Source organism: Passer domesticus, chromosome 17 (genome assembly GCF_036417665.1).
Source record: "Passer domesticus isolate bPasDom1 chromosome 17, bPasDom1.hap1, whole genome shotgun sequence".
In the NCBI taxonomy this organism is placed as follows: domain Eukaryota; kingdom Metazoa; phylum Chordata; class Aves; order Passeriformes; family Passeridae; genus Passer; species Passer domesticus.
Genome location: NC_087490.1, coordinates 6,172,041 through 6,193,013, shown reverse-complemented (window position 1 = coordinate 6,193,013; position 20,973 = coordinate 6,172,041). Strand labels below are relative to the sequence as shown.

The window sequence follows — 20,973 nt, the reverse complement described above, 5'->3', positions numbered from 1 at the left end:
GAGGTAATTTACTGCAGATTGCTGCTTTAATTGTGTTGTTCCAGGTGTGTTTCTAGATAATGAGCAGAAAATAATGGATGTCATTAGACAAAACCCTGTGGTTTGAAGGTGCCCTCTTTCAGGGCAGTGTAGCAGTGTACACTGTCAGGAAAATGCAATGGCCATAGATAATGTGCAGTGGGATGCATTTTCAGAGTGTTTGTGGAGACCTTCCTGTAACCTGGTGGTAATGTTACCTCACGACTCTGATGATCTAAAAATGGCACATTGAAGCAGGAGTCAGATTTTCCTTGTGCTTTCTCATCTTTTTGTCTTGAGAAGTTTTCTTTGCCTACTGTTTCCAAAGAGATTGTGCTTACTTTGAACATTTTCATCTTTTGTCTGGGTACAAAATACCAGCAGGAAAATGCTGTGGAGACTTCCACAGGCAGGCTATGTTCACATCAGTTTTCCATATTTAGAGTCCTGGGACTGTCTAATTAAGAGCTAAATAGTTTGACCAGTTGAGATAATTTTCATTATGTAGAGTTCAGGAGTGAGTCATATCCCTCTCACATTGTTTTTTCCTCAACATCAGAGCACAGCACCTGAAATCCAAGTAGTCTGCTGTGTTTCCTCCTCGGGGCTTAGGAAATGAGTGATCATTTAGGTGGATCGGTAACTTCAGGTCTCATTTGGATGTGATGTGAGTGATGTATAAATGAGAATTGTAATTTTTCTCTAGAGAACTCCTTTCACGTACATGTCACAAGAAGTCGGCACATCTTCAGCTTTGAAATTCAAAGTATAGTTCTTAATTCGTCTGATGCAACTCAGTCAGGTCTTCAGATATTGCAGAAGTTTAAATGTCAATTGCCCCCTTTTTTCCCTTTTATTTAACTTAGCATATTTTCCCTATATATTTGAAATGAGGTTTTTTTCCTTGTTTATTTGTAAGAAAAGTTTCAGTGTGGGGTGGGAATACAGTTTTGTTCTGGGTGAGTAATAGCTTATTACAGAACAGAGAACAAAGCTTACAGAAATAAAGCCAAGGGAAGCTTTGTTGTTGAAAAATGATTCAGACAAATCCATCTTGGTTTTTGTGTGCTGCAGAAAGAGGAATGAAATGATCAGGAACAGAAAACTGGGAGACTGTCTGAGGTCTTCAACTCTCTCAGTCTGCTTTGCAAACTGCGTGCTCTGTCTTGAACCAGTGTTTGCTTTTTTCCTGCTATGGCTGCTGAGAGCTTCTGCTGATGGTTTTTCATCTGATACATATCTTCTGTAAATTTTGGGTTTGACCAGCTTAGTCTTGTTTGTATTGGTGCCAAAATTGCGCTTCTCTCTGTTGGTGTTTACAGCTGCGAGTTTTGCACGGAAGAATTTAATGCTTTCTTGACATTCTGTTGTTGAGACTTGTATTTTCCTCTCAGATGTTCTTCATGCCTTTAAGTTCTCCATACCCTACATGGTCACGGTTCTCCTCCACATCTGTTAAATTTTAATATATCTTCTTTGAACAGAGTTAATCTTAATCATGCACAGTAAATGCTGTGTGAATGCCTGGTACAGTGGTGGGAATATTTTCTAATCTCTTCCTGAAATACTTTGATAATATCTGATGTATTACACATGATAGTGTAAAACCAAAAACCATTTCAGTGTATGTGTTGAGACGGGAAGGGTGCTTTGAGAAAATGAGAATTTGTTGCATTTTCTTTTGTTAGGCTGGGTCATTTCAGAAGCAGGTGCAAGTTAGAGTTAGCCAGGATGAGCAGTAGTTCTTCCTTTTCTCTTTGTTTTGTTGTTTCCAGTTAAATGTTGCTGCCTGTATTTCTGTGGGCAGTAGCAGACTCCTTTCAGACACGGGTGGTTACAGCTGTTGTCATTAAGCATCTCTCTCCAGGTGCATTTTTGTCTGGGGCAGCAGACACAGGCTGCTGCTCAAATGCCCAGAATCCACTTTGGACGAGATGAACTCTTCAATATGCGGCAACTGAGCCGTGTCGTCTTACCTCACCGGCCTCAGAAATTATTAGCTTTTAGTCAACAGTCTAAATGAGTTAATATTTGACTAGTGATCATAAATTTTCAAGGTCCCTGGATAGAAACATATGAGGACATGGTTTCTGCCCTGAGGAATGACCACGAAGTCACGTGTCATAACGAAATGGTCATAAAACACAGGGGCGATCAAGGGGATGAAAATCCCTCTGAGTTGTATCCTGACAGATAACTCCTTCTTTTGTTGGGTTTTCTGAAAATTTCCCTCACTCTTCTGTTGCTGACAAACATGGATGGCCAGTTCTTTCTTATCCAATGATGTTTGTGTGTTTTACAGTAGTGCAGCCAGCACTACTAAGAGTTAGTAGCCTTTATCTGTCCTAAAAAGGGGATTTATTTTTCAATTCTCTGTATCTTTGGGAAACAGTGAGGGCAAAGAAGATGAGATTTGCTTCTACTTACTGTTCAAGTGCTTTATCAAAAAAAGACATTTAAAACCCTCCAGTGTCATGAGTCACTGGCCAAGCTGCTGTTCCTCCTTCACACCTTGCTGACTGTGGTGGTGGTGGGCAGCGTTTGGTTCAGTAACCCACCTCTGGGCACAGGCAGATAAAGGGGTCTACCATTATGTCTAACGTATTATGTCCCTTACAGCAAAAAAGTATTTACATCTAGGTTTTACAGACTGAACAGATGGTCTCTTCTTTTCCTTTTCTGTGTTTTGGTGTAAGTGTGCACATTGGATGGGATTTTGTGACTGTGACACTTGAAAAACTAGCAGCTGTGAAGCGCTCTAGCCTTAAATGAGATGCAGCATGAGGTTTCCCACAGATCTTTACTTGCCTGTTTTTCACTAAAATTGGAGACTAGATTTTTGGTGCTTCTGCAAAGCTTTATTTTCCTTGAGCTGTGCTGTTTTTGGCTGTGGATCTCTGGATTGGTAGACTTTTGACTGCATTAAGACTGCAGGTTTGATCATGCAATGCAGCTACATGTCTTTTTCTCATGGTAATTTCTGTTAATGTGCTCTTTGATAGAGCAGTATTATTGCTGGTATCTGTGAACCATGTGTGTTTTCAAGCATATCTTTATGGTTCTCTGGACAAGGCTTTGGTGACCATATGGTGTCAGTTTGATTAACTTTTAAATATGTAAATACAGTGGTTTAGAAGTGTGTAATGAAGGATCTTCTATGTCCATTTCCATTCTAGCTCAGCAGTACATGAAGACTGCTGTTAAACAGCAGCTTCATCCAAGAATGTGAATTGAGGGTATCTTTTTAGCATTAGGTAGGCAGCTGTGGTAAATATTGAGCATTTTTTTTCTTGAATTAAACATAGAAATGATACCTGGAATTGTGAGACTCTTCAATTTGGCGTCTTGGTTGCTGAGCCCAAATTTTTCATGGAGAGTTAAACTACATATAGATGGCTTATTTTGTTAAAACAGTGCTGCTGTTTCCAGTTGCAAACCCAAATTTTGGCTTGAGGATTTCCAATGCCCTTTATTGTAATTAAATCCATTTACAAAATCTGAAATAAGTAACATTATACATGGAATTATTCCAGTACTATTCATTGAACTCATGCCCTCATTTTTTTGGGAAGATTTTATAGCAAGGAAAATTGTAAGAGGGCTTCTTAAAATGGGAAGTTGTATTTAAGGTTTATATGTAACAAGTCTCATCTTTAAAGGAACCAAGGAATGTAATACAAGATTCATTTGCTGTTGCTAAGCTGAGTTTGGTGCTTGGTAGGCAACACTGCATTTCAATATTAGTATTTGTTCTGCCTTTCTCTTTTGCTTGGGGTAGCTCTGTGCTTCTTGTTTTGGTGGAATGAAAAACCATCAAATGGCCATGCAAGCTCTGAATTATTTTTGACCTCATGTTATCAGCCAGTTCAGATGTGACAGGGTAATTTTTCCCCATGTAGTGTGTTGGTCCTGGCTGGACCCCAGGCAAAGCCCCTCTCTCACTGCCCTTCTCAACTGAACAGGGGGGAGAAAATGTCACTGGGGGTTCATGGGTTGAGATAAGGGCCAGGAGAGATTTTTTTTCCTAGATATGTTATCCCAGCTGCCTTACCCCATTTCTGATTGTCCCAGCGTTGGCCAGCAATAAGTCCATCCTGAAGCCGGCTGGACACAGCGGAAGCTTCCAGCAGCTTCTCACAGAAACCACCCCTGTAGCCCCCCATGACCAAAACCTGGCCACACAACCCCAGCTTCCCTGGATTGTTGTGTGTTCCTGACAGAGGCCATTCAGTGTGTCTGGTCAGGGGGTTCAGTTCCCAAGTGCTGAACATTTGAACACTTACTCAGTTGTTGGTAGGGTGGGAAAGTCTGTCTTTACTAAACTCAGCTTTTGCCACACGTCACCAGCTCTGCCCATGTGTGGGCAGAGAATCAGTGGAGCCCTTTTTGATTGCTTTTCAGGCTGGTGCATATCCAACAGGGTCAGAGCCTTATTAACAAGAGGAACGTGCAGCCACACACCAAAGAGATTCAGGGAGTGTAACTAATTGCTGCGTGGGGATTGTAGGTCATATCTGCATGAGACACGCAGCGATGACAGAGAATGATTTAATTGGAAACAATCGGCGTGTTCCACCCGCGAGCTGCCACAGTGCCCCACTGACCTCCGTGGCGTCACCACCTCTGCCCGGCTGTCCATGAAGGATGCTGCCCTTTGGGATCCCGCAGGAGCCAGTGCTGTCAGCTGACAGATCAGAGCACGCGGGGCGCTGGGCTGCTCGCTGCCACAGGAAAGTAGGTCATGGCCAAAAGTAGCCTTGGCTGCCTTTGTGGAAGTGTGCCTGTGAGAGAGGAGTCAGCTGAGAAAAGAGCTCGCACGGTTTTTGCGTTTGTTTTTTTTTTTTAGCCCTTCCTTGCTGTGGAGCAGCTGGCACTACGTGCCATGAAATGCGTCTGCTTTCCAGTATTTCTGCATAAAATATTTTTAGAAGGGAATATGCGGCTCTTGTTTCTGCTTCAGGGAAGTGGCAGATGCTTGTGGCCTTTTCATTGTCATTAGGAATTTAGACTTTAATTAGATCAACTGTTTTTAATAAACACTTTTTTTCCCTCTTGCTTTCTTAACTGGAGCGTGGCTGAAACTGGATGGTGGGTGTGTGTCAGGGAAACTCAGGTTGAAAATAATTTTGAACTTGAGCTATGTATGTATGTATCTCTCTTTAGCATTATTAATAATAAAAATACATAAAAACAAGTACTTTAGCTCATTTTAGGATTCATTCACTCCTGCTGTCTCTTCCCGTGAAGATCGGCGCCCATTTGTGGCGTAACGGTCATTTCCATGGCAACAAACTGTGTGATGGTGCTTGGAAAGCTCTGACTTCTGATGGAGAATAAATAAAAGGAGATTCACCCACATGCAAGATAATCCTGTTTTCATGTGAAATGAAGAACTTGAGAGGAAAAAAAATGATATTACACAGTTTGCCTCTATCCTGTCCTTTTACAGTTTCCTGGGTAATGTGTAGGTGTTTCAAAACTAAACCTCCTGGAAGTCCTGGCTGTGGACTCCCTCCTCTGTGGCTGCTCTGTGTGCAGTTGGCAGATCCTGTAGCCTGGTCTTGGGCACTGAGCAATCCTTTGTAGCACATCATCATCTGGTTTTGCTGTTCTGAGGCTCCAAAGATTTTCTTTGACAATACACTAAATCCCCCTCTTACCTTGCCATGCAAGCTGAAGGAGCTGCCTGATAGAAGTCCAGCCTGTGGCCATAAAAGTTTGTAATATTCATACAGCACTTCACTAGGGTTGTCACTCCAGGCAGTATTTCAACTCCTGTATGACAATCACTGTTATTTTATTTACTTTTGTCACAAGACTGGTCTCTGTGGGGATCAGATCCAGCACGAGCAGCTGATGCACCATGAGTAACTGAGGCTGAAAAATAACCTTTTTCCGTGTTATGGAAAGATATGACCTGAAATACCATCCTGTTTCCCTGGGCATGGAGTGAGAGTCCAAGGACTTGACAGCAGATGAAAAGTGCACTGCAGCTTTTGCTACCTTTAAAGTCTGCACAGCAGTTTAGTCTGTCTTTTCTGTGAATTTTCTGTCAAGGTATAAATCTGAATCTTCAGTCATACAGACCTGTTTCCATTTTTCTTTCAAGATGCTCATGCGTTTCAGGCATAGCTCAGATCTGCCAGGAGGATAATTTAAGGACCTTTCTTGAAATTATCAATGTTTCCAGTGGCTGTATTTCTAAAGAAGCTTTTTCTGAAACATTATTTTTGGGCTGTTGCACAACATGTGCACAGATGGATGCTGTTTTGTGTTAATAGTTGTTTAGGTTGAACAGATCTGTCCAGGATCAGATGTTCATTTTGGCAACTCTGCAGTTCCTCTACTACTTCTTTGATAAATTTGTTCTTTTAAGAAGATAAATAAATAAATAAACTCTGCATTCACTTAGTAATTTCAGACTGCCATTGCCTCAGTTGTCCTTCTTTGTACCCCAGCAGTGGGCAGATATTGGAGTGGTTTGTGTGGTTTTTTTTGAGAATCCACTTAAGGAAAAGCAGTGGTACTGGTCTTCATCACATCATTAAATATAACCGACCCTGGCCTCTTTTTTCCCTTCCCATCTTATTCCTACTATCTCTCATTGCTCTTCCTGCTGATGAGTTAGAGAGATGGGTACCTTTCTGCAGCAATGAGCCTGCCTGTTGGTTGAGAGCAACTTGAGAAGCGCCTTCCTATAAACGAATGAGTCCAGCTGTCATAACATGTACTCTGTAAACCAGAATATGAATTTTGATTAGGCACAGAAAGCCCACTAACTTAGTTTCACACTTTATTGTTTCTTGCCATCATGATTGAAGCAGCAGTGTTGGCACCAGGGCTGGCAGATCTCTACTTGTAGCTGTTTATAAAGAGCTGTCTGTGTTATAAAAACCTCCCTAATCTCTTCAGGTGTGTGTTTTGAGAAGAGAACTGATTGTTTCTTTTAAAAGGCCTGTGCTGTGTGTGCTTTTAAGAATCCATTTGGCTGTGAAACTGTCTCTGACAGCTGATACAATCAAAGGCTTTGTTTTTTAGAAGTCTCAGCTCCTGACTCAGCCTTGCAGCTTGTTTCATCTCCAGCTGGGTGCCACAGTCAAGCACTGCCTGACCATCCCAGTGGGCTGTGCTGGTGAGGTCACCCAGGTTGTGATGTGTCCTGTCTTGCCAGTGATGTACCCAAATCACACACTGATCCCATGGGATGGCTGGGGGCCTGGCATGTTACTGAAGGCTCAGTTATTTTGGGTGTGTGTGCAGCTTCCATGTCTGAGGGAAGGCTGCAGGACAGGAGCAGCCTGATTGTCCAGAAATGTTTGCCAGCCCCACAACTCTTGTCTTCCCATGTCAGAAAGCCCTTCCAGAGAGAGGGCAGCAGAAGAAGCCATAGACATGCTTTGATGAACTGTGGGAAAGCAGGAATAGCTTAGTTTGCAGTGTCCTCTCCAGAGCTGGAGAACACTATCCCAGCCTTGGCTATCACCTTGGTTCCCTGTTCAGTGGAATTGTTACCTGGGGGTTAAGTGGCAGAAAATCCCTCCTGGGAACTCCCTTTGTTACCCCAGGTGCCTCCAGAGAACTTGTGCCTCCATTTCTCTTTTTTATTGTGGCTGTCATGTGAGCTCTGCTGCACGTTTCCTGAGTAAAAGGAAAATTACAGTTATTTCAGAAAAGGCATCGAGCTTGATTGCCAAAATGGTTTGCTGTCTTTATGACTTTCATCAGAGGTCCCTGCTGAATTGTCCCTTCTGATCAGTGGCAATGATCTTTGCCTCTTAGCTTTTCATGCCAGCTCCCCGTTCAGTCTGTGCTGAGAGTTGTGCAACTCCTTGAACTGATTCCCCATGGTTAGCACCGTCCTGTGTCAAACAGAGCCCTGTAAACAAATGTATCCCAGTTCTCAGGCTCCCTGAGCCTTGTTTTTGTGGCCTGTGACTTGAATTCCCAGGATTCTGATAATTCAGACAACCTGCAATAGATTATCAATAAATTATGTACTCTTGAAGTTGTAACAGTGATGTTACAGTTTCCTTTTATTTCCATGGTTACATTCTGTTGTGATTAATCTTTTTAATGCTTTATTTTCTTTAGAAACTAGATGCCAAATCACTTATAAAGCTGAATTTTGCTAAAAACAGTGAAGGTAAGTGCAGTCATTTTCTGTGATGGTGTTTTGTTGGGTTTTTTTCCTTAATGAGTGCTTTAATAAATTCTGGTTTGTCTTACTCATGGTGAACTTAAGTAGTTTGTGTTCTCTATCATGTTTTTTTTGAGTAGAATAATTGCTTCTTGTGAGTGATATGTTTACCTTCAAAGTTCCATTTCTGTTTTTCTTTACACTGGGGAGCTGTAAATTATTCAGCAATTTCACTTTACTATAGCTGCTACTGCACTAAGGTACTGTTTACTTTAAGGAAAGAATCAGAAAAAGTGGAATTTCTGTAATGTTATCTTATTTCCAACTTGCCTGTGGCAATATTTGCTGTTCACTTGGTTTTGAACAGCTTTTTGTTTATAAAAGGGATTAGACTTAAATAAACACGTGGGATTTTATGAATAGAAGCACACAAGACAGCTGCCTCGAGTTTTATTTTTGCAAGATATAAAATCAGCCTCCTAAGAGAGCATGGTGGCAACACAAGAGAAAAGTGGAGATGAATTTATCTTCTACAAAGCAGATAATGATTTCTTTGAAATGAAAATGGCTTAGGTTAGGTGGGAATAAAATTCTGGAGTGTCTGTCTCCTTATCTTACCAAAATCTATGGATTACAAGTTCTTTTCTGTAGCTGATGGATTTCTTCTGTGCCTTGTGTTCCATCTGTCTCAAGAGCAGGGTGTTAAAAATTGATCAATAGTCAGTGTGGCCAAGGCTTTTGAAAGATACCCACGACATTGTGCTTTCCCTAAAGAAGTCCAGCTCACAATGCTGGGGTGGAATGACAACAGCCATAGGGTGTTAGAAGCCTTTTCCTTAAATAGATTTTTCCTTAAATAGATTCATTCTGTGTCATTAACCAATCAAGGTAAAATGCAACAAAAGACAAAAATTAAATGTTGCATTTCTGTCTGTCAACAAGTTTTCTCTAAACATGGAATGGTTGTAGGATCCTCTCTGTTCACACATAAATGTGATATAAAAGATTTGGGCATTACAGTTTCTCACATTTAGTGATCAATTATGGGTTGAGTCCTTTCTATCCAGATCATCATGTGTGTGCCCTCAGCAGTTGTGCTTTTCCTAGGACTGGGAATAGGGTGACTTGTTCTTTTGTTCAAAACTGGAACAAGGCCTCACATTTTACCAGTGTGTTTATGTATCCAGCACTTGGGCACTTGCAAAAATCCCTTTCTGAACTTCTTGAGTTTCAGTCCCTTGTGGCAATGGCTTTCCTTCAGCCCTGGTGGCACTAACATGTGTCCTCATTGATTGTGCAGGGGGGCAGAGCTGCCTCTGGTGGCACAGGGAGGGGTCACTCTCTGCAGGTGTTTGTCTCCCCTGTCCCCACAGGTGCTGAGAGCAGCCTGTTCTGGCCTCCCTGCTGGTTTTGATTTTCAAATGGTAATTAAGAAAAAAAGAACTAAATAGGCCCAACTCATTTAAAAATCTCACCCAAACCCCCAGGTCTAGCAAACTGATCAGGTATTAATCTAGCTGCTTTCTGTTGAGGTTATCCAGACTTTTTTTTCCTCCTGTGTTGCCTCCCATCAGTTTGCTTGCTGTTGACTTGCTTAATATTTATGCTGACCCTCCTGGGAAAATTCACAGCTTGATTAGAGCAGAAGCTGGGTTCCTTACTGAGTAACGTGCTCAGATTTAATGGCATTCTGCTTGCCACATTTGAATACAAAATGCTCTCCTCTGCTTCAAGCACAACTGCTGTTGTGTGTGTTTCTGTAGGCTATAAGCTAAACTTTTATTCCTGGGAACAAGAGTGATACAGAGCAATGGACACATTACAAGGTTCATGTTTTCAATAGATCTTTGATTACAATAGTAACAATTACATTGTGGTATTTCATAAATATCAAGCAAGTTGGACAAAGTTCTGTGTTAGGAAATTGAAGGCAGTAGATTTCAAAACTGCATTGTCCTTGCTTGTTTTTTAGCTCTCCTAACTGTTACTTTTTCTAGCACTTTTTCTGTCACTGTAAAATCAAAATATTATTAAAACACCATTAAATACCCACTGAAGTTACATTTTATGTTAAAAATAAATGTAAATATCATCCACAGAGATCAGGGAAATTAGGTATTTCAAAACAGTTGCAGGTCTTCATGTGCAATGTATGCTTTTTCTCCTCTGTCAGGCAAGTACCACTGTCCAGTGCTGTTTACTGTATTTACCAATAACTCCCATATTGTGGCCATCAAGACTACTGGAAATGTGTTTGCCTATGAGGTAGGTTCTCTGTTGCATTTCATTATTAATATTTTGTACTTGATGTATTTCAGTCAAAATCACAAAATGTTTTAGAAAGACAAGCAAATTTTGTTCTTGTTTTACAGCCAGGGAAATTAAAGGACAGGAGATAGACTGACTTCATGAAGTGTTGTCATCTTTAGCCTTCAAAATAGGAACAATTTTAGAATATTAATTAAATTGTATTTCTAAAACCTTTTCAAGTTAATCTGCATGTACTGAATCTTGTGTTTCAAAATGAGTAGCTTTTATATGCTTCTCAGTTGAATTAATAGATAAATTTTCTGTTGTCTTCTTTCTGATACACTGTCATCACAAAAACACAAATTGACTCATTTCTATTCATATCAGTGAATAAAAAAGAGCATTTTAGCTGGAGCTGGAGGAATAGGTGAAAGAATGCCTTAATGGACACTTAAACTGCATTTTTATTCGTGTTTTGTGAACATTTATGTAAACCCAAGTGGAATTTTAATCGTGACTTCTTTGCATAGTCCTTACTGTAAAAGCAAGATTTATTTATTTTTTCAGTAGCAAATAAATCCTTCAATTAATGAATCCATATCCAGTGTTGTAAAAAGTCTGAACACTGGAACATCTTTTTGAATTCTGATGGGATATTCAGATACTGAGGGAGGACCAGAGTGAAACCATTGCAATCAAGGAAGAGGTTGGATTCATCATGGTTTTGAAAACTTGCTCTGATGTAGTGGAGCTGTCCTTTCCTGTGACAGCAGTCTAGATCAGGTTAAAATAGAAAATATTTTCTGTTCTTTCTGCAAGCAGGATTCTTTGGCTGCTAGGGTTACCAGGCAAGGATGAATTTAAGAGTGGTCTTTGTTAAACCCTGATCAGTACTGCAGAACTCTTCCTCTCTTTGCTGCAATTTGCAATTCTGGGCTTCCTGAATGGGCTGTGCCCAGAGGGTTTGTGCCCCATGTGGTACCACATGGAGTAATTGCAGTTACTGGTTTGTTATAAGCATGCAATTAATTTATGGACTTCTGGAGGTTCTGGGACATTATCACTGCCATCTGAGAACCACAGAGGACATCTGGGTAAATAAGATAGACTCAGGGGTTTTCTGCAGGTAAGAGCTTAGAAAACTGAAAGCAAGATTATTTTTTTTTAATTTTGGCAGTACTTTTATGATTAATTTGGTTTGAATGATAGACATAACTATGGAATGGAGACTGCAAGGTTCTTTTTAAGAAAACAACCCAGCAAACCACACAAAACTGTTAAGTTTTGTAGGGATGAGAGACAAAAGCTTCTCATTTGTTAAAGCCCCCATTGAAAATATTGCAGCTGCCAGTTGAGAATGAGAGTGAAATTGTTTTCTTTAAGATTTGGTCTTCAGCATTTTATTGATATCACCTCTTTACTTGTAATATTTACACACAAGAATCAGATTGTTGATATCTGTGTCTTTTGCCTGTTAGGCAGTTGAGCAGCTGAACATAAAACCAAAGAGCTACAAGGATCTCCTGACAGATGAGCCCTTCACTCGGCAAGACATCGTCACGCTGCAGGTGAACTTTTCTCTGCTACACCTTATCCCACACAGGGTTTTATTTTGCAGAAGGTGAAATGCTGCTGTGTACACTCTTCTAGCAGGAAACTAGAGTAGCTGAATAGAGAAACTTCACTGTATTGTCTTTGTTGTCCAGATGAGCCACAAAGATTCTATGTGACACAATCTGGATGAGTAGTAACACGTCTATGGTATCAAAAGAAACAATGTTTAGAATGTAAAGTATTTAAATTTTTAGGAATTTGACATGTTACATTAAGACTGAAGTGGATTGTGCAGCTTATTCTTCCAAAGAGATATACAAGAGTCAAATGTTCAGAAAGGTATTTTCCATGGAATGTTTCTCTAAATGTAGAGTAAGGCAGCAAATCAGAGACTTTCTCTAATTGCTTGTTTGGAATGTTTTGTTTCTTAGTAGATACCAGTGTTGGTTCCTTGCTGATTTTAAGAAAATCAAAACCTAAATTAAAAGAGCATTGTGAATTTTGCAGTGTAAAGATAGTTATTTACAGATGAAGTTTAGCATCAAAAGATCTAAAACTTTTGTTTAAAAGTAGGTGCTTTGAAGCTTACATAATTTCAAAATGGGGGGGAAAAGATTCCTGGTTCATTATATTGAAATCATGGGTTAGTATGCATCTCATGAACACTTAATTGCCACTAGCCAAGATCAATACAGTCTAATTCAAATAGAAGAATATTTTTCATTTATGTCTAAATTTAAATAAAGTGTTACCCTTCTTCCCTACTCCCCAGTGCTTAACAGCATGTTTTTAAATATTTTTCCTCTGTTCCTTTGGGCTTGTTGGTGTTTAAGCTAATGCAACAAAGTAACATGTTTTTATTCCAATGGATGCAAAAAATACAGCTTTTTTTCTGATTGAAAGCTCCCAACAGGATGTTATTTCTGTCTAACTGCATGGTTGCTAATGGATTTGGAAAAGTAAAAAAAGACAAGTGTCTAAAAATGTGTCTGTGCACCCATATGGAAAACCAAGTTATTTTGAACAAACAATTGAAATGTGCAGTCACTAAAAAATATTTTGGTGTGTTTTGTAGGATTGGAATTGAATGTATGTATAAAGAGTGTGTTCTTGTTACTTGCCTAGCTTTGATTTTTCACAGCTGCTCTATTCTAAATCTCAAAGTGCAACATCTAAAAATTTAGTTGTTCCCTATGTGAGTTTTTATCAGTATTTTTCATCTTCATTCTTGATATGTTGCATTCCTGTCTTGCTTGGAGGAATATGTCTAATATGAAACTGAGTAGATTCTGATAGTTGTGCAGTCCAAGGTCACAGCCACACATGCTCTACACCTCTCCCACCTCCATTTAGGGTGGCATTCATAATGTGAGAGTAGATTTCATCCTCTTGAGTATAAAGTTCATTGTGGATGGGTGTTAACTGCTGCAGTGTACAGTCTTGTGCTACATTTAATGCTTTTCTTAAATAAGTTTAGAAATAGCAAGGACACCCCCATCTTGCAATTGGACTGCAAGAGATTTGACCATCTGAATGCTGTTGACCAGATACAGTTTGACCTTTTACCAGATCAGTTTATACATATTTCTAACAGTCTAAAATGGCTTCATTTTAGGAGCCAATGGCTCCTGTTGAAGGAGAAGTAGGAGCCATTGGCTGCCCTGCACAACACCCACTGCAAACCTGCACGTAGAGCTTGATTCCTCCTATTCAAATTCTGCCCTACCCTGGTTTGCTTTGTTGAGGCCAGGATTCAGCCTGAAGAGGCATGACTAGCCTGGGTTTTAGAATTGCTTAAGTAGATGTGGTAGAGAAATTAGTTGTTACTTTCTCAGAGTGTTTTCTTCATATCAATTATTGAAAGACAGAGCAATGTCTCCTCTATGAGCTCTCTTGTTGACAACACTGCAGGCGGCGTGGTGGCTTCAGGCTTCACACTGCCAAGCTCCACCACCTGTGGCTCTGTTTCTTAGCCAGAGTTCATGACTGCAATCTGTTGTGTTTCAGCTCTACCCCAGTTCCTCCTTCTCTTAAAAACCTGTCAGTTCTGTGTTGAAATTTATCACTTTGTTGTTTTCTCATTCCCCCATGTAAATTGAGTGCTGTGGTATCCAAGAGAGCTGGAATTGAGACTGAGTTGGTATCACTGACCCTGCTGTTTAGCAAAAAAATAGATATAAAGGAAGTTGCTATAAAAAACATTCTTTGCTTTGCAAATAACAGCTGAATAGGGCTGTCTGTAAAAGCCATGTTCAGCAATAGAAAATAGCATTTCCAGAGGCTGACTGAGTGTCCTAGGAAACAGAGAGGGTACCTGTGTTTGGAAGTGAAATACAACTTGATAAGTGGAAATTATGAATGATGTATGTTTACAGATTATTTGTATGATCAGATTTTTCCTTATTGATACATAAAGGACAAGCGTACGTCTGCGTGGATTTTACCAGAATAGTAATTGACCTCAAACTTGGCTTCTCTCTCCTAACATATATAAGTAAAAACAAAACAAGAAAGATTTGCTCTTTTCAGAGGAGGCAGAATTGCATAATATGCTTTTCCTGTTCTTGGTGCTAAGCATTATTCCAGCACAAGTTGTAATCCACCCTGTTATCTTTTCTGCTAAGCACCATCTCATCTGATTGCTTTGAATCTAGTAGCAGTTATTTATGTGCTATTTACTTGTTAAAAAGGACAACTTTTTTTTTTTTTTTTTAATTCTAAACTAAAAAAAGCAGAATCACAACTTCAGTTGTTAATAATACTGTGTTAGGTCTATGATGTGCTTCTCTTCTAAAGGAATCCGCAGTGCTTCCTACACATAGTCCATATACAGAAATTACTTTTTCCCCTGTTGAAATGCAAATGTCCTGGGGTGGAGCATGGCAGTTTTTCATCAGCATATGGCCATATTATCCAGCCAGTCAGGGCAGGAGGTAAAGAGTAATACCATATCCTGGTGTGCAAGATGCAGTAGCAGTACTGGAATGGAGCTATTCAGGTGGAAGGTGTCATGGATTCTAGTTTAGGATTTTGCTGATGATGACAGAAATGCACATGACATTATTCCATATGATACCCTCCCTAGATACAGCACTCCCAGTATGACTGGGTTTTTAGACTGTAGCTCTTTACACTAAAGTTTAAATTTCCTTGTCTTAGCTTTGTGATCTTGCTACAAACTCAAGTCAGGTTTTCCATCTTCTGCAGTGCAGGTCTTATATTTTTCCAAGTTTCTCTCTCCTTATCATTATTTCAGATAATTTCTCTCCCAGCTGTACTGGTTGGTGTCTCTTTTAAATAGAATTTGCTGTTGCATGTTGTCTATGTTTCTCAACTTTAAACCCACTTACATTCTTTTCCTTGATGATGATCAGCTCACCCTAACTCAGCATCCCTTGAAATGTCATGAGTGTGTTCCCAGCTGACAAACAACTTGAGTACTGTAGGATTAATTAGTTACTCTTAATGGGAAAGGCAGGATGTAAAGCACTTGGAGACCTGGGGGACGGGGTGTGTGTAATGGAAAAGCTGATATTGTTAACACTTGTTTGCAATGTTCTTACCTCCCTCTTCTGCTTGGTACATTGCTGTTCACCATTTCGATTGGTTCACCATTTTGCAATTGGTTTCAAGGTAGGACTGAGCACAGCTTTTGAAACAATAGTGCATTAGACCTCAATTCAGATCTAGGTAGTTCTTCCATTCCTATGTTTTACAGGTTTGCAGCTAGTATTTAGTCTAAATGTTTAATCTAAATTGAGATTATCTTCCAAGTAAATCTTTGGATTTACTCAATGTCTTCTGTCAAGTCTTTATGACAAAATCTGGTAGAAATTATTGTTAATTAGTCTGAATGTAAATTCCATGTGTTTTTCAATCCTATATTATGCAAATTATTCTTTGTGTAATAATGTGGAACTTAATGGTGAGCACATAAATACCTGCATTCCCTCTTATAAGACCAGGCAGGCTGAAGCAAGTGTCTGCCCCAGCTCAAGGAGGAGAGAGGAGCAGGGTCAGGTAGTGCTTTGCTGGATACAGTATGGACTTCCCATCCCAGCAAGTGTGAGAGGTCCTGAGGAGAGCAAAGTAAGAATGCTGAAATACCCAGCTTTCACATCCCCTTTGTTAGGACCCTGTCCATTTATCATCCTCCACAGTGACTCTGTTCACAAACAAGAGACAAACTTCAGTTTGTAAGGATGCAGCAGAAATTACTCCTGCTCTGGAAACTCTTCAAAGCTACTGCTGAGCTGTGTGCTGGCAGGGGATTTAATGAGAAATGTGGCTGTGCTCAGTGGCAGTGCTGCAGGTGACGCAGAGGCACACGTGGGGGTTCCTCCTTGCCTAAGGAATGGCAATAAAGCCCCTGCCCTGCTGTGCCAGGGGTAGCAGGCACAGTGCTCTGGTGGCAGCCTGCAGAGAGCCTTCCCTGGTAGGTGCAGGCTAGCAAATGCATCTTTGCACTGCAGAAATGGAGGGGGGAAGAGAGGAAAACACCAAGTCTGGGTAAATGCTAACAGGTTTGCTGCTGTTAAAGGGGAAAAAAGCCTCGTAGTGTTATGTGCTTCCTTCTGTCAGTTTTATTGTTTCTATATAACCTAATCAGCTGTGGACAAGACATGGCTCCCAACAAGCTGTTAAACACTGCTGACATTTGTGGCAGGAAGCACAGCTAATGAGCAGAGCTGGGGGTAGCTGAGCTGCACACTGTTAATTGATATTTCACTCCTCAGCTATTCCTCATTTGCTCTTTGCATGACAGAAGGTCAGAGCAGATTTCCTCACGGTTGTGGGTGAGGTCTCTGTGAGGGAGAATCCTGCACCAATGGACGTGCAGAGTAGCAGGTAAAAAGTGGGACATGGTTGGCATGTGAGGCTGACAGTCCTGAGCATAATTAGGGATGCAGCATGGCCAACCAAATGGTGAGAGAAATCAGAACTCAAAGAAATCACACAGTCTAAACCTGCTGGTTTTAACCTGCTTTTTGGGGGCTTCTATGTGGTGCATGAGAGTAACAGAGTTCAAGCTGTTTCCCTAAGTAGGTAAAACCAGAAAATGACTAGGAAAAAACAAGTGGAATAAAACTTGAGATCACCTGTTTTCAGAGCTCAGCTTTCAGGAAAACATTAAAAACGAGATTTTTAATAGTGATGATAGTTAGCAACCCTTTGAAGTCTATAAATGTGCTAGTAATTTGCTAAACGTAAGTTTATGGTTTGTAACCTTAATAAGAAAAACCCTGAGACTGCCAGCCATGGTGTTTTGTGTACATATTTTTCAACATGCTAAGGCAAACAAAAGTAGGCCATGGTTCATCTTCCTTTCTGGTTTCTGTGCACTTAACAGAACTTATTTCTTTAGGTCTTTGGGCTCCAGGCCTTAATCTTAACAGGATTGGGAACATCCCCATGAGTCCAGCCTTTGTCTGACCAGGAGAGTCAATTAACTCATTAGAGCTTGAGGCTTTGACAATGTGTGTCTGTCTGCCCATCTCTGTGGCATCTTGTTTGGACTGCTCTGATTCTGTGCCCAGTAACTGTCATGGATGCAATGAGAGGAGCTTGGCAGGCTAATTATTAGTGTTTAGACAGTTTTCTTCCTGAAGTGATATGTCTAAAGACTTAGAAAATTTTCATTATGTTACCTTTAAAAAATGTGTATCTTGGGCTCAGTACCACCAGTAAGGAAATGGTTTGTGTCTTCTGCAGCACAGGTTGGACTAGGCAGATGTGTTTCTCCTCTTGGGTGCAGGTAGAAGGAACAGAAGCAGGTGTCTTGTGTTTGACTTTAGTATTCACTGCAGTATTTTCACAGTATGCTAATTCTGATTCACACTAACTCTAATGAAACTAATTATAATAGAACTTCTCTTAGTATATCAAGATGCTATATTTTACAGGCAGGAATAAACATGTCCTAGGGATCCTGTACAAGATGACACTCAAATTTCAATTTGAGGATCTATTTTTGAGGAGCTATTCTACTGACAGAAGGAAATCTCTTCTAGGGTAGGAGTGTGAGTTGTCCCCCTTCTCAAAGTGTGCTGAGAGTCTTGCTTTGCAGAATCAGGAATACCAGGGACAGCACTGTGAACCAAACCTTTGTGAAGGTTTCCATTGAAAAAGATGGCCCACGTGGTTGTGATGGACAGAGGACCTGAGCTTGGGACCCTGGATCTGGGATTTGGAGTTCACATCTGCCAGAGGGCAGGTGGACAGCTGGGCTGCAAGGAGAGGGAGCTGCCCCATGGCCTCTGCTGTCCTGCACACAGTAATAGCTGCACTGCCAAAGAGGGGGCTGCTGGTGGTTTGGAGAGCCCAGAGAAATCCCCTGCAAGAAGAGGCTGTCAGCATTTTGCTGGAGTTGCTCAATGCCTGTGATTAGGCTGGTTAAGCCACATAGATAATTGAATGGACTGTGGCTGTTAAACAGTGTGAACTAATCTGATTTGTGGTGCCCTGAGCACAAGGCCCTGGGTTTTGTAAGGCACTGGCAGCTGTGATGTCCTTTATTTATTTTTAAACAATCAATAAGTCAATAAATGAAGGTGCTTTATTTACAGGAACATCATGAAGGTGTTTTCTGTTTCATTTTTACTGCTGCCTTCCCTCCTGTCTGTGAAAAATTGGTTTCAGGAGTCAGTCTTGCCCTTCACCTTTGTCATGAACTGCAGACATGGATTGCTATAAATCTATTATTTCTATTAATATTAATACACAGATTTCTTTTTTCCCTTTCCTGAAAGGGTAAGCAGTCCTTCCTTCCTTCACCTTTTGAGGTAGTACATTTGTGTGCAGAGCAATGATTGCAGTCTTGGAAAGCTGCAGCTCATGATTGCTGCAGAGTATTTCAGAGTGAAAACGTCTTGTGAAAACACACAAAGTTCTTTCTCCAGATTTTCTCCATGCATCTTGTTGACTGTCAGAAAGCAGGGCTCAAAATCATCTCTATTCACATATATAAATATGTATGTAAGGTAATAAATAGTACCTCTGAGTTCTGGTGTCAGAGGAAACGAAAATTACTAAAAACCAGATTGCAATTTCCTATTTTTTCCTTGTTTTATTTAAAGATTGTCTGTTTCTAAAACAAAACCTTAAAGATGTAACTTTTTGGGGCAGTTTTTTTGTCTCAATGAAGACCTGTTGGAGGGATATAGTGGGACAGAAAACAATAGAAAATTGTTATCTGGTGATTAGGAAAGGGGACAGCAGAAAGCCAGGAGGTCCCATTAAGGTGCAGAATTACACAGCTTGATTTCATAAATGTGTTTTGGTTTTACTACCAGCAATAAAACTAAAAATGCACTCTCTGGTGGAAGCATACCATTTCAGGGATGAATGAAAGGCATAATTAGATCCTTTTATAAATTGTGGAGCTAGCAGCTCTGCTTGTATTAAGCATTACGTCTGCCAGAGACAAAATTGTCAAACTTTTTGTCAACCATGGTGGTCTGAGAAGCTTTGTTACATTTTTTACGATAATATATTTATTACTGTTCATGTTAGGTCATAGTTTTTTGCATAATATGTTGCATTATTTTTATCCTGAACTAGAAAATATTGCATATTATTTTGTTAGTATGGTATTTTAAAGTTTGAATTGTTTTCTGTGAAATAGACTTTCCATTTGTGACTGGGTGTCCTGGGCTGATGTTTTGACCTTTCTGTGCTGCAGAGGAGCTTGAGGAGAAAGCCTTGAAGTCATTGTAAGGAGAGGATTAAAGACTGTTTAATAATAGTATGAAGTAACCTAGATCACCAGTGGGCATTCCTTGTCCCACTCTCTCTAACAAAAGGTCAGAGTTCTGCAGAAGTTGCCTAGAGATAGCATAAAGGATCACAGTTAATGGACTGTGTGGTTTTGCTATTTTCCACCAGTGGTCACTAAATTGAATTTTCATAATAGCTTTTTTCTTTTTTTTTTTTTTTCATAATTTTTAAACATAGTTCTGTAAGGACTAGTAAAAAAAACCCAAAAAACAACTGTCAGTACAGTTCTTACTGCAGAAACTTGCTCTGAGGTTTTTGTATTTTGAGATGCATTGCAAAAGTTCACAGAGCATGTGCAAATCAGGCCTAGGATTATAAATAGCAGGATAGCTGATGTGCTTTTGCATAGATCTTAGACCACAGCTCAGAACAAAGGGGATTGCATTATTCTTGCTTCTCTAGGATAGGGGAGACTCAGCTGAGTCCTGGTCGTAACTTCTGTAGGTGGTAAATGTGTAATATTGTGTTTGGAACTGAATTCCAGATCCCTGAGGAGTCTGCTGTGAACTGACTCGTTGCTGATGTTGGTTGGGGTTGATTGCTTTATATTTTTTTCATCTTTCTGTGGTTTGGGGAGTATGGAAGTTACTCTGTCTCCCTGTTTATTTATTATGGTGTCTGCCCTTCAGTCTAGTCTGTTGCTTGGAATATGTGCCTACTAAGGTCTCTGATATTAGTTTTTAAAATTATTTTTATTTTCAGGATCCAACAAACCTGGATAAGTTCAATGTCTCAAACTTCTTTCATGTTAAGAACAACATAAAAGTAATTGATCCAGGTAAGGATGAATTGAAGGTAGGCTGAGAAAACACCAACCCAAACATGCAAAATCTGAAGATGATTCCGTGCAATTGACTCAGTTTTCTGGAAGGACATCTCACAGTGCTTAGCTTATTATGCTCATGTCTGAGTTTTGGGTTTTTAAAATCTACTGTTGTGCAAGCAAGCATCTCTTTTATTTACCCAATCAGAATAAGTGAGTTTTATCTCAGATATTGAATATCTAATACCCAGCAAATAATAAGCATACCAAGACAGAGGATGAGTTAAACTTGTAAAAATTAAATATTAAATTAAAGTATTAACTAAATCAAATTCCACAGTCCAGTCCAGCAACCTTCTTCCCCTACTGTCACATTAAATATCTGATCCTGGGATTTGTGTATCACAGGCCTGGCCATTAAATGAAGAGATGAAGGAAAGAAGTTTATATTGTACCCAACTGTATTTTGTCTTTA

At 40.0% G+C, this 20,973-nt stretch overlaps 1 protein-coding gene across 3 annotated transcripts in view; it reads left to right on the top strand.

Moving 5' to 3' along the window:
• PPIL2 (peptidylprolyl isomerase like 2) overlaps positions 1-20,973 on the top strand; it is a 67,988-nt gene that overhangs the window by 6,501 nt on the left and 40,514 nt on the right. For all 3 annotated transcript variants that reach the window (XM_064392135.1, XM_064392136.1, XM_064392134.1), the window contains 4 exons: positions 8,110-8,161; positions 10,329-10,420; positions 11,884-11,973; positions 20,438-20,513. In XM_064392135.1, the coding sequence (XP_064248205.1) occupies positions 8,110-8,161; positions 10,329-10,420; positions 11,884-11,973; positions 20,438-20,513 (310 nt within the window). The remainder of the gene's footprint in view (positions 1-8,109; positions 8,162-10,328; positions 10,421-11,883; positions 11,974-20,437; positions 20,514-20,973) is intronic.